The following is a 13,012-nucleotide window of genomic DNA, read 5'->3' as shown; positions in this document are numbered from 1 at the left end:
TTTCAGTTTTGCGCCCTTCCATTCGGTCTGGTAATTGCACCCTGGACTTTCACCAAGATGATGGTAGGCATGGCAGCGGCTCTCCGGAGGGAGGGCGTCTTGGGCCACCCTTTTCTGGACGACTGACTGATTCGGGCAAAGTCTGAGCTCTTTTTCCAGCAGGCAGTAGATATGGTACTTCAGCATCTGCAGTCATTAGGATGGATTGTCAGTCAGGCCAAGAGCCATCTTTCCTCTTCTCAGGTGTTGGAATTTCTGGGGATGTGTTTCGATACCAAGGTGTGGGGAACGTTTTTTCTCAGCGATGAGCACATATCCAAATAACAGCTTCAAGTCAGAACTTTGCTGTGGAAGCAGGTTTCAGGGTTTGGAATTACTCTATGGCCTCCATGTTGGAGTTGGTTTCATGGGCAGGTGTCTGGACTGATCTGTGGTACTACAGGAACGAAAGTTAGCAGGTAAGAACCAATTTTCCTTTCGCGGTCGAGTCCCCCATGGCGGCAGCACTTTGGTGCCCACCACCATCGATTTTGAGGATGTTAGTCCTCACGAAATGCACCCGCCACCCCCACAATTATAAAGATAATTCTGTGTTATAAAACTGGAGAGGAACCCCATGTGGACACGTGATTTAGGGCATGTTGGGCATGCTCAGTGTGCCAAGTCAAAGTTCTAGAAACTTTGACATAAGTTTTCTCTGTGGGGGCTCCATCTGATGATGTCACCCTTGTGCTCTTTTGCCATCCTTCTGTCCTCCAACACCTGTTACAAGTAAGAAACTTTTATTTTTTTTCAGATGAGACAAAAAACTGTACAGTATAGTCAAGACTGACGCTGTGCCACCCCACCTCATTGAGACATGACTGCTTTATAACTATTGCCAAAGCAGAAAGATTAAACTTACTACTTGTTAAAAAAAAAAAAAAAGCTGTAGTGAATAGATTCTTCAAAGTATCAACTTTTCTGATTCTTGTCTATTACCACCTCCTTGGATCTTATTCATATGTCACCTTTCTTTTTTTGTCTTTATGTATTTTGCTTCTGTTTTGTTTGAATTAGTCATGCATCTAGAGGGACGGGGCTCTTCCTAATTCAAAAATTGATAAAGCTTCAGAAACTTAGCAATGCTTTCATCCCATATTGGCATCCTCTTCAGGATCAATAAATGACCTGTTGTGCAGCACTTCTTTTTACCATCAAGCTGAAGCCCAGTGTCGGGGCCGACTCTAGGGGTGTACAATTGGTTGTATAGGGCACCACTTCTTCGGGGGCACTAAAAACGTTTTAAAGGAGCGTCGCTGCAGCAGTCTGCGTAAAGACCCCCCTGCTGGCCCCCTTTTTACAGGGGCTGCTGGCATTCTCAGTGCTCATGAGGAGACCCTTCCCTCTTGGCCATGGAGGGCCCTGATCCTTCTGCATGCACAGGATGCCAGTACTGCTCACTGTAGTGATACGACATCAGGAAAATGCAAATTAAAAACCACCGTATGCAGAAAGCCTCCCTAAGAGCAGAGAAAAAGCATTTGATTATGGCCATACATCCTTATTTAAAAATTCTGCTTCCGAGATTGCTCTTCAGCTGTATTGGTGCCTTAATTTGTATGATCCTTGCATGAGATCTAAAGATAAATCAGCAGAGTAGCCCCATGTTTCATAACTCTAGGTGAAGGAGCTTTCAGAAATCTTAAATACCATCTCCTCAAGGTTGAAATACAAATCTGAATCAGGGCTTCTCTCAACCCTGTCCTGGGGGCATACCCAGCCAGTCACGTTTTCAGGCTATCCACAGTGAATATGCATGAGATAGATTTGCATATACTGAGTCTCTGTGATATGCAGATATAGCTCATGCATATTCATTGTGGGTTTCCTAAAAACCTGACTGGCTAGGTGAGCCCCAGGGATTGGGTTAAGAAGCAGTGATCTAAATCAAAAAGACAGCTTGAGTTTTGTTTAGACAACTGAATTGTCTAAAGATCTAATGGTTAGTAGTACTGCTTTAATGGGCTTTTGGCAGGATTAGATTAATGTAAAGAGATGTTTTTGGATAAAAGGCTCTTGATATCCATTTTAGTTGTTGCCTTCCGTCTCGGTTCTATATTGTTTTTCGGAGCAGCCGAGCATTTTAAGCCTGCTCCTTTTGGCTTCTAGTGCAGTTGAAACCGGACCTGGAATCTGGTGGCTTGGGACTTTGTTTGCAAGTAACCAGGGGACTTCCCCTCATTTTATATCCCTACCAACAGCGTTCCCTCTAAGATGCATAGGTAAATGCTGACACTTTTCTCCCCACCAGGCTCATTCCAGCCCTTCTGTGGTTTGAACTTCATGGGGCCAGCATCTTCTTCAAGCCACAGGGCTTCAGATTGTGAAATGCCTAGAGCATGTCTGGTGAACATGCTGGCAGTCATCCACATACCTTAGAGGAACCATTGCTCCCGGTGCACCAAGCCCACCGAACTCGGTGATCATGCTCTGCACAGGGGATAAGCACCAAAGCTCCTGTTGCAACCCTGTAGTCATGGACCCTAAATCCAACCAATAGGTGTTGCTGTTGCTCGATGCCTGGGACTCCCTCCCATCTAGGGGCTGTGAATGTTGAGCCACCCGACCAGCTCAGTCTTATGTTTTTGATGGACATTTGGAGGACATGTTTTGGATTTGAAAGTCGGTGGAGTTAAGCAGCAGCGTTCAGTCCTGTTGGCTTCAAGCTCTGAGCATTTGCTGCTCCATGGAAGAAAATAAAAGTAAAAAAACAAACAATTCACCATAATAGATTTCATTTGCAAAATAATTTGTAGCATGTTCTGGGGGGTGAAGCTGGGTAGGAGGCGGCTTCCTGTTTAGTGCATCTGCCTAACTTTTCATTTTGTTTTTCTTTCATTGTCTTCTGTGGCACAGCAGCTAGAGTACAGTCATGGCATAACACAGTGTACCCACCCTGCTGAGCCTCCAACAAAAGCAGTAGCATCTCAGCAGGTTTAAAAATACAAAATATTTCTTTAATTGCTAACATTTTAATTATAGCAGGAACAGCCATGACTGCGGTTTGCATATCTTTAGTGCTTGATCGGGGCTGTAAACTTGTCAACCGTTGACATTATGCCAACTCTGACCAAGTCTCTTTTTAGCATATACATATGAACTACTTTTCACACACTCAGTTTCCATGTTAAAGAAGCCAGGATGCAGACTTAAAGAAGCCAGGGGCTTCTTTAAGTCTGCATCCTGTGTATTAAACAGTTCTTAGTGGTTACTCTTTCTTATGTCTTGCTGTCACTGGAAGAAGATGTGTATTTGAGCTGGATATCAGAGTTTTCACCTATTCAAAGCCTGTGGCTAGTACAGACTTTAGCACATCGCCATCTCCTCCGCCTGATTTACAATTATTACAGCCCTGGTAGAACCAAGACAAAAGTTAATTGGTATGTCAGGATGATCAACTGCCTGATTTTTGACCGGACAACCCGGTTTGCGGCCTGTTGTACAGTGTCCGGTTACAAGGGTAACCGGACATTGTAAAACCCGGTCAGGCAAGGCCAGGGTCCAATCAGTGCTGGCAGTGCTCCAATCACCTGCCTGTTTTGGGGATTCGGTTGACTCTCCTCCTCCTCTGCCTCTCTCTCACAGCTGTACAGCACTTTTTTTCTACTTCTCGCTACCCTCCTGGGAGTTGCAGAGGAAGAGGAGAGTCGAACTGAGCCCCAAGGACAGGCAGGAAGAATCTGCCTAGGAAAAAAAAAAATCTGTGCTCGTTTTAAAAGGGAAACAAGCTGTGGGTGGCCACCCAGCCCCCAAGTGTCCGGTCCTGCTCCATAGAAAAGTTGGCAACCCTAATATCAGTGTACGAGTTTGGGCTGGCCTTGTACATGCTGCAGCGTAGAGATCCAAGGACTGTTTACCCCAGGGCATGCTGTGGAGAGATTGTGCTGAGGTTGTAGAAGGAAAGGACAATGGCTGCCACTGTTGTAGTTTCTCCTGTGCTGAGAGTGCACTGAAGAGGAGGCATTCCTCCAGTTGCTTTGGCTGGCAAGGTTTCCCCAGGACTACCTGTGCAAATGATGAAGGGAGTTCAAAGGTGGAGTGGGGAACAAGGCCAAAGGATATTATGATTTTAGTATTTATTTAAATTCTTTTGTCCAATTTGATGTGCATTTTGTATTTGAAATTCAAATGCAGATTTAAAATGCTTTCATTCCTGGTTTATGCAGCTCTCGCAGAAACGATTTGTTTGTTTTTTGGTTTTTTTCCCTCTTGCTCAGGATCCAAAGGACCGTCTAGGCTGCCACCCACAGACTGGATTTGCTGACATTCAGGGACACCCGTTCTTCCGGAATGTTGACTGGGACATGGTATGGAAACTTTGTTGGAACCCTCTGTGCCTCTTCTCTTGATAAATGAAGGCCTCTCTTTCCAGTTCTTCAAATCTGGCACCTTTCCAGTCCAATTCACTGATTAATACTGATGGGTCTCCTTTTAGCTCTGCAGAGTTTATGGTTTTAAAGGACTACTCTTGTGGCTGCCTATGCACTATATTAATGCATCTGCTACCCTGCCCCTCTGTCTTTAAAAGGTGCCTGGACAGCAATCTGACAGAAGCAGTTTTCTCACTCATTTTTGGGATTTGTGCATATTCTCTCTTCCCCCACTGATTGAAAACAGAGCTGGAGACAAGGTGGCCAGTTCTAAGACTAGAATATGTGTGTGGAATGGGATGAGGGATTTACTGATCCCCCCAGTTAAAAAGAGGTGCATTTTAAAACATACGTTTAGCTTTCTAACAAGGTTAGTGCTGAAGTTTCTGAAAACTGTCAGTCTGCTTGGAACATCTGAGTAATAGAAAAAAAATGTCCCCTTGATCAGAATAAGTCATAAAGTGAACAGTACTCAGGTCAGAACATTGTGTGTGGAGGTCTGAAATTTCCCAGTAGCAGAACAGTGCACCCTTGAAGAAAATAGTTTCACATTAAATTGGCAAAGAAAAGCATTTTATTCTTGGCTGTAAAAAAAAATAAAATAAATAAAATTAGCCAGGTTGAAACTTGTAAGCGTTGCCATTCTTTACCCCTACGACCAGGGAGATCTGTTTTGCTGGGTAGCGTGAGATTTCTGGAGGACTGCAAGCTGTTTGACTCGGGTTGGAATTAGCTGTTCATATTGGTGGAGTACTGAGCCAGGTCCTCTGGTATAGCAGCAGTGTTGCGTGCCGTCTCAGGAGAAGCCAGACTGCAGCACTAAAAGGATTTGAAAGAGCATGGGCAATCTTATAGCACTTAAGTTGCCTTCAGATGGTATTGATTGAGCAGCTTGGGCCTCCCAAGCCATTGTGTCAGCCATCTGCAGCTATTAGATACTTTATGGGGAAAAATGGGACAAACATCCACCAAAAATCAAGTGTTCTGTAACTTTGGAGTACAACTCTTAAACATGAGCCTGTTTTTTGTGTGGTTTTTTTTTATTTGTGTGATTCTTCAGGTGTAGGCTTTGTTCTTTTCTGATCTACTCTTTTTCATTGGTACCTGATTGAATATATTCATTTTTAGATGGAGCAAAAGCAAGTGGTTCCTCCCTTTAAACCAAATATATGTGGAGAATTTGGTTTGGATAATTTTGATGTCCAGTTCACTAATGAACCTGTTCAGCTCACACCAGACGACGAGTAAGTGACATACATATATTTTTAAACTTCTGCATAACAGTTGAAATGCTCCCTTGTCAACATATAGCGCACTATTTCCTAACATGAAGTGATTTAGTTAAGAGAGAGACACAAATCAGCTTTTCAAAATCCCGTTCTTAATGATGCCAAATTGGGTGAGCCTATTTTACTGCTGCTACTCTGAGAGGTAGAAGGCAAGAGAGCAGTACCTAGTGATCTCATAATTGCAGAAATAAACTTTTCCCTTTTTAAATAAATTTTGCTCTTGAGTGTATATTTAATTTTTTTTTATTTATATTCCACCTTTCATGACTGGTCTGCCGCTTCAAAGCAGATTGCGTTCATATCACTGTGAAACTGTGCTCTAGAGCTGGAGGAAAATGTTAGAACGCAGCTAACTTTCAGGATGGCTGCGTTGGCCCGCTGCTTTCGCTGGGGACGTAACATTAAGTGCAATGTGATGGTAATGGTTTTATAGAAATGCTTTGTTTCACTTCATTAAAAATCGGGAGTTGGGGCTTTTTTATTTGTATATTTAGCTTATGCCTTTTCATTAGTAGCTCAAGGTGATTTACATTCAGGTACCTTATATATCTCCCTGTCCCCAGAGGGCTTATAATCTACTTGTACCTGAGGCGATGGAGGATAAAGTGACTTGCCCAAGGTCACAAGGAGCCACTAACCAGGGGGCTGGGTGGCATTTCCACACACTGCCATGCAGAGAGAGCTGGGTTCAATTTCACCCCTCCCCAGAGGATCCTGGGGAGGGGTGACACAGTCATCGTGCTATGGGCCCACCTAGTGGCTGGATTTATAGGGCTCATGCTTGCAGGGTTCTGTACGGAGCCCTGCTGGATGTCTCCCCGCAGAGAGCCATCACTTTAATGACTGGATCAGAAGAAGTTGGGAGGGGATATAAAACCAGGCAAAAATCCCAACGTTAGAACGCGAAGGCTCAAGGACCCAGATCCCAGTCCTAGTTCTGATTCAACTGGAAGGAGCAGGAGGAAACTGTAAAGGTTAAATGTTGGATACAAACAACAATTGAGGTTAACATAAGAATGCCTTACACTAGTGTCTTAGGTAAAGTTCTGCCAAATATACTTCTATCCCTTTAAGGCAGTACCGAGGAAGAGTACATAAACCTGAAGCATGGATCATTGTCTCTTCAGAACCGCTTGAGTAATGATGTGGTTTCTCGTCTGCCAGCAAAGACCTTTGGCAAAAGGTCTTTATTAAGTACTAATCAATAACCATTCCCATTTTGTGTGCTTTTAATTTGAGTTTCCAATGTATATATTTCTGCAGATTGATTCATTCTAGAGCTTTCCTTCAGTATGAGTAGTATAAGTGCCTGTTTGTTTTTTTTAGCTTGATGTCCTCTCACTGCAAAACGTTATTTCTATATCACTCTTGTTTTGATACTTTTTCATTTTACCAGGGATATTGTGAAGAAGATAGACCAGTCTGAATTTGAAGGATTTGAATATATCAATCCGCTCCTGATGTCAGCTGAAGAATGTGTCTGAGCTGGTATTTGTACCTTTTGTCATCGTACTTCTGCAAGGATACACGTACAGCCTGGATATGAGCAAAGAGCAGACAAACGAGTTCTCTGACTTTGCCGTCGTCTGTGCTGTTGAGTGTATTTTCAGCCTGGACTCTGACGAACTGTTACCCGGTTTTGTTACATTTCCCATCTGGCTGCATGAGTACATGGCATGGCTGTTTCCTAGGTCCCCCATAAGGAGGCAACCAGGGGTCTCCACGTTGCCTGATCTTCAGCTGCTGGGTTTCCGTGTCCAGGCGTCTGTAACATATACCATAGCTGTTTATGTAAAGAAACGGCTGAATCTTTCTGAGTGTATTGTTACTGTAATGCACTTTTAAATGCAGATGGCATGAAAGATTTGGGACTTAAATTCCATGTCCCCGATCACCTGCCTATTTATTTACCTCTTTCTGAAAATACCAGTTGAGGACTCAGCGTTGTCCTGTGGCGTGGGATGGAGATTCTCTGGACTCATTTGCTCACCTTGAGTGTTACTGAGCAAAGTAGCTGTGTTCATTTGGATTGGGAGAGTTGGACATGGATGTTTTAAAATAGGCCTTCCACTCTGTATGATTCCTCCGGGGGCTCGCCCCTTTCCACTTGAGTTCCAGTGCCTGCAATGTGCTGTTCAAAACCAGAAAACAAATGAGAATTCAGATCCGTAGAAAGCAGATTTTTCTTTTCTTAGTTCAGTAAAAGGCAGCTACATGTTAAAGTCCAGGTATAAAATGTTGTTTAGAGATTCTGGAGCAGTTTCTCTACACCTAGAAAATTGTGTACCGGTTGCAAAGTTCATAAGCCTATTCTGTGTCTCTCGCAGTCGGTGGAAAGCAGAAAGTGCCTGGATTGGGAGAGCAGCAGTGAGCTACATAAGCAAGAAATGTCAATAATTTGAGTGGTCTTGATGCTGATACGCAGATATAAGGTCCCCGTTCTTAGATCTTAAGTCGGAAGTGATCCAGCTGTCACACAAAAGATAAATAGATGGAATATAAAGAATTTCCTGCCTGGCGAAGCAGATTTGGTGCCATGCAGAGGAGAATGCATATCCCATGCAGAGAGCCAGCTTCCCATTCAGTCTTCTTACATTAAGGGTATAGTTTCTTCAGGCTTAGCTAAATAGGTGCCAAATATTTGATCACTTTTATAGTTTGTGTTTATCCCTGTTTTTATTATTTTGATATGCAGAGAGAATATTTAGAGTAGCAAATAACGTTCACACAAGAGTCCAGCAAAAGTTTTCAATACTTGAAAATGTGAAAAAAGAAAAAAAAAAAAACCCTCCCGTTTTGTCTTCCCCTACCCTCTTTAAATTTGTTTTTTTTTTTCATGAAAAAAGGATTGAGGGGCATTTAGTCGACTGCTCTTGGAGACTATGACGTGGGTTGCTAATTATCACTCCAAAGCAAATCCATGCAGTAAATATTATTGCCTGTTGGGAATTGAAGATTACTTGGCAAGTGTTAGTGGAGGTGCTAATGAGTTTGGATTTTGTTTTGTTTTGTTTTTTTTTTTACCTGCATAAGTTTTATGTTCCTAGACAGCAACACTATATTGTACAATAAGGTTATAATTTCAGATAATTTTTAATTATCTTCATCTGTCATTTCTTTGTATTTCCTTCTGTCTTTAGAGGCTTTTGTATGGTTTTCTGTTTCTGCCCAGGGTGTTTTACCAAGATTGTTTCTTGTGTTTATTTTTATTGCAAAGCTTAAGGGTAAAAGATGGAGATATTTTGTTTTTAAATGGGAAGAAAATAATTTAAGTGCATCATTTGTGTGCAGAAAGCAATTCCCACCGTAAGCCTTGAATCAGAAATCGTAAAAGTGTTTGACTCAACTTAAAATGGCTGGTGGTTGAAATTCAAGGTCTGTTTTAGATTTTGGCTGAAAAATGAAGTTAGGGATTTTTATTTTTATTTTTTTTAAAGAACAGAATTTATCTGCATTGTGGCTTCATTTCAGATGGGAGATGTAATACAAAGTGGCTTTGAGAGATGTGTGCTCCTGTTTTCCAATTGCACACCAGTAAAAGCACAAATAAGGGTGTGTCATCCTGGATTAAGAAAGAATTCAGGAAAATGTTACACATGAATATTTTATTTTTCTATATGCTGCTCAACTTTCAAACTGTTTCAATCATATCTTTTAATTTCTGTCTATTTTTATGTTAGGAGACTTATAAAGTGATATGCTTTTTATACAAAATTTACATTGCAGGTGTGGGATTTTTTTTTAATTTTTTTTTTACACTTTTTAAAAAGTTTCTCTGGGATGTTTGCTGTTTTTTAATGTGCCATGACAGCAGTTTTATTTTATATTTTCTTATCTGCGAAGTCATCTTAAACACTCAACAGGGAAATTGGAAGTCAAGTTGTGGTAGTGTGGCATCTGTCCTCTGAACTGACAGTGTTGTGAACTCATTCATGTACAAAACAGGCTGTTATAGTCTATCTGCTAGTTAATGTAATGCCAGCATGTTTACCTTTAACAAAAAAGCAAAACACTTATGTTATGCAAAAGCTGTATCTTTGCATATCTTTGAGAAGTTGTTAATAAAAAAGGTTTATAATAATTCTGGAAGTTTTAATGTTTCAGTTACTAAAACTTAGACATTGAAATTTGTATGATTTGCATGTGCTTTAGTCTTAATAGTAAATTAAAGTTTCAAATATAATTTTAGCAGAAAAATTGTATTAATATATTTCTCCCAGCTACTATTGCTGCAGATCATGCTGACATCACAGCTGTGCTGATGCAGCACAAAGTTAATGCTATTGAGGGCAGCAAAATGTCTTTTTCTTTATCATCAATGCTAGACCAGTCCAGACAAATGGGTTATATGCCTCCTGCTAGCAGATGGAGACCAAGAAAACAAGTTTAAGCTATCTTCACACTCCCTATAGGGGTCTGGTACTGCCTTAAGCTCTTCAGTATTTCTCTGTCACTAGTAGATGCAGCTACGAGCAAGCCACTCCCAGGAAGGCTTTAGGTCCAGGTATCTGGAGGAGCGTAAGCCGAATCATGGGGTGCACTATGGGTGATGGTACTGGTGGGACTGATTCTCCCTTTCCTCTTGGGAACAAACTTTATTTACTTCATTTATATCCTGTCTAGCCATAATTCTAGGTGGGTTAACAACCAAACATCTGTCTGGGTGACTTTGTTCCCTTAGTAGCTCCTGCTGCTGGATCCACCATCAGAATCTGGATTTTCTGACTTATGGCTGTAAGAACGTTAGGCAATGTAGGCCAGAACAGGAATGGCTATTCTCCAGTTAGTTTTTTCTTGGCTAGGGCTTTGATGTGTCATATTAAAGCACAGTGGTTTCTAAGGCGTTGATTTCAGGAGGAAACAGGAGATGGGAGCTGCTGTCTGCTCAAGCAAGAGTTTGCAAGTCCCAGATAGCTGTCAAGCCCACTCAAGGGTGTAGGACTCCTAGTAGGCAAAATCGTAGCCTTTCTTTCCAGAGGATAATGGCAGGGCAGCGTCCTTGTCTCCATTGCATTCTTACTCTAAGCACCTCAGCGTGGGTGTACAGTGCAGGAAAGGCTACCCCTTGACGCACGAGTCCTGAGAGTTACTGTGGCTTCTTTCTGCCCCGTCTGGGTGGAACTTGGGTATATCCCACTTGTCTGGACTGGTTTGGCATAGATGATAAGGAAAGTGAAATTTAGTTTGTTTATTTATTATTTGCTATCTGTATAATAGGCAGAAGCGAGGTACAATTAAAACATGGCATGGATGATAAAGTAAAACATAAGCATACCTGTTGATTTCCTTTCCTTTAGTCCTGCTAGCCCATCCAGAACCTACCCAGGGAATCCACAAGGAATCAAGGACTTGGTCTAACAAGTTCAGAAAATTTGAGCCAAGTGTGTTGTGGCCCACTCTGAAGGTAGTCAGTCTAGTCATGACCTTGATATAAGTATTATCTATTTCCTGGGTTAATGACCGTGGAGTGAAGTTTCTTGGCTGCTTAAAGTTTTGGTTATGCTAGTGATTTAGAAACCAAACAAAAGTAGCCTTCACAATTGTCTTAACTTTGACACAGAATACTGAAGAGCTGAAGGCAGCACCAGACCCTTATAGGGGGAGTGAAATCTGCTTTGAGCTTTTTTTATAATCCCCAATAGTCTGGCAGGAGTAAAGAACAGATAAGTTTACTTCACCTTGGTTAGCGGTGGGACCAAGCCAACCAAGCTCCACCTTCTCTCTTCCCTGTTCTTCACCCTCTGTCTTTCTTGCTTATCCTTTCTCTCCATGTCCCTTAACCTAGGATCTGAGTTTGACAAGCAGCAGTTACAAAGAGAGCAGTAGTGCCTCATACTGCATCGCCATCCTCCGCTGCCTGAATCAACTTCTGCATTGAACTGTGCTGTTACCATGTGGTTCAAAAAGGCAGTCGGACCAGAGTTGCAGAAGACTAGGCCCAATGCTCTGCTGCTCTCCTGCTGCTGCTGACCAGTGTTGGAGGGGGCAGAGAGTTGAAATGCACCGCTGGACAGCAGCTGACTATCTGACCTGGTCCTAGGTCTTTAGGAAGGACCAGATTTTACCACCCTTCCTCAGCATGGCTGTGCTGCCTTCCCAAAGTCGATGGGACCGTGCCCATCTGGTCTACCCCATTCTGAGACTATGAATACTTTAAATAGCACGACGTGTCTTCTCCAAGATAGACTTGAGTCTGTTTGCATCTGAAACATGTTCATTCACAGTCATAGTAGAAGCGGAGAGGCATAAACCTTTCATGTGAATCTCTGGTCTAGCCCAGGAAGGGCAGGGGTAGAGAGAGATCTGCTGCTCCCTTCTCACCATTGGTGGAGGGACAGTGGCAACTCGCCATAAGAGCACACTGTTTTGGCATTTTGGGAGATTTTTGTCTTGGGAGGACGTTTACTGCGCCTCTTTCTTTCCCAGTAGCTGTGGAAAGGAGAAAACCCTAACTTTTCCTTGCTTAAAGGATCTTTTGGTCAGAAAGATGCAGATTACCTTTTTTAAAAAGGAGAACAGGGAATAAGAAATGTTGCACCTGGGAGAGCCACACCGGATTCTTCATCCTGGGCGAAAGAATGAGGACTGGTATTTTGGAGACCTGGAATTACACTTGGACCTCAGGTACTGGTGGGGGAGGGGTCCCACCAGATCTAGAATACCCCCACCCACCCAGGACTCTTTATTATTCCAAGCCCTGGAGTGTAAGAATATCTCAGGACCCAGTACTGAGAGACCCCTTCAAAGATCAAGAAACAGATGGAAAATAAGTATTTGGACATGAATATAACTAAGAAAGAAAGATGGAAATGTGATGGCATTATGGCCCATCCAGTCTGCCCACCCACACTAATTACTCAGCTTTATGATCCTACACTCCTTCAGAGATCCTTTGTGTTTATCTCATGCTCTCTTGAACCCAGGTTTTTGTCCTTGTCTCCACTATCTCCTTGGAGGCTGTGCCATACATCCACCATACTCTCTGTAAAGAAATATTTCCTTAAAATTACTCCTGAGTTTACCCCTTTCACCCTCATCTCATGCCCCCCTCTCATTCTAGAGCCTCCTTTCCTATGAAAGAGGGCACCACCTCTGTATGGAAGCCTTTGGCGGTATTCAAGTGTGTCTATCATATCTCCCCTATCCTGCCTTTCCTTGAGAGCAAGGATGGCCAACTCCAGTCCTCAAGCGCCACAAACAGGCCAGGTTTTCAAGATATCCACAATGAATAGGCATATGAGAGATTTCCATGCACTGCCTCCAAATCTATCTCATGCGTGCTCATTGTGGATATCCTGAAAACCTGGCTTG

The 13,012-nt window shown here is 42.6% G+C and overlaps 1 protein-coding gene across 1 annotated transcript in view; it reads left to right on the top strand.

The window, feature by feature from the left end:
- PRKCI (protein kinase C iota) overlaps window positions 1–9,782 on the top strand; it is a 128,807-nt gene extending 119,025 nt beyond the window's left edge. The window contains exons 16-18 of the mRNA XM_029615014.1: window positions 4,260–4,349; window positions 5,541–5,656; window positions 7,098–9,782. Of these exons, the coding sequence (XP_029470874.1) occupies window positions 4,260–4,349; window positions 5,541–5,656; window positions 7,098–7,185 (294 nt within the window). The 3' untranslated portion in view covers window positions 7,186–9,782. The remainder of the gene's footprint in view (window positions 1–4,259; window positions 4,350–5,540; window positions 5,657–7,097) is intronic.
- Window positions 9,783–13,012: the final 3,230 nt, after the last annotated feature.

This window comes from Rhinatrema bivittatum, chromosome 9 (genome assembly GCF_901001135.1).
Source record: "Rhinatrema bivittatum chromosome 9, aRhiBiv1.1, whole genome shotgun sequence".
In the NCBI taxonomy this organism is placed as follows: domain Eukaryota; kingdom Metazoa; phylum Chordata; class Amphibia; order Gymnophiona; family Rhinatrematidae; genus Rhinatrema; species Rhinatrema bivittatum.
Note: the sequence above shows the minus strand (reverse complement) of the source record. Positions and strands in the feature narration are given on the sequence as shown.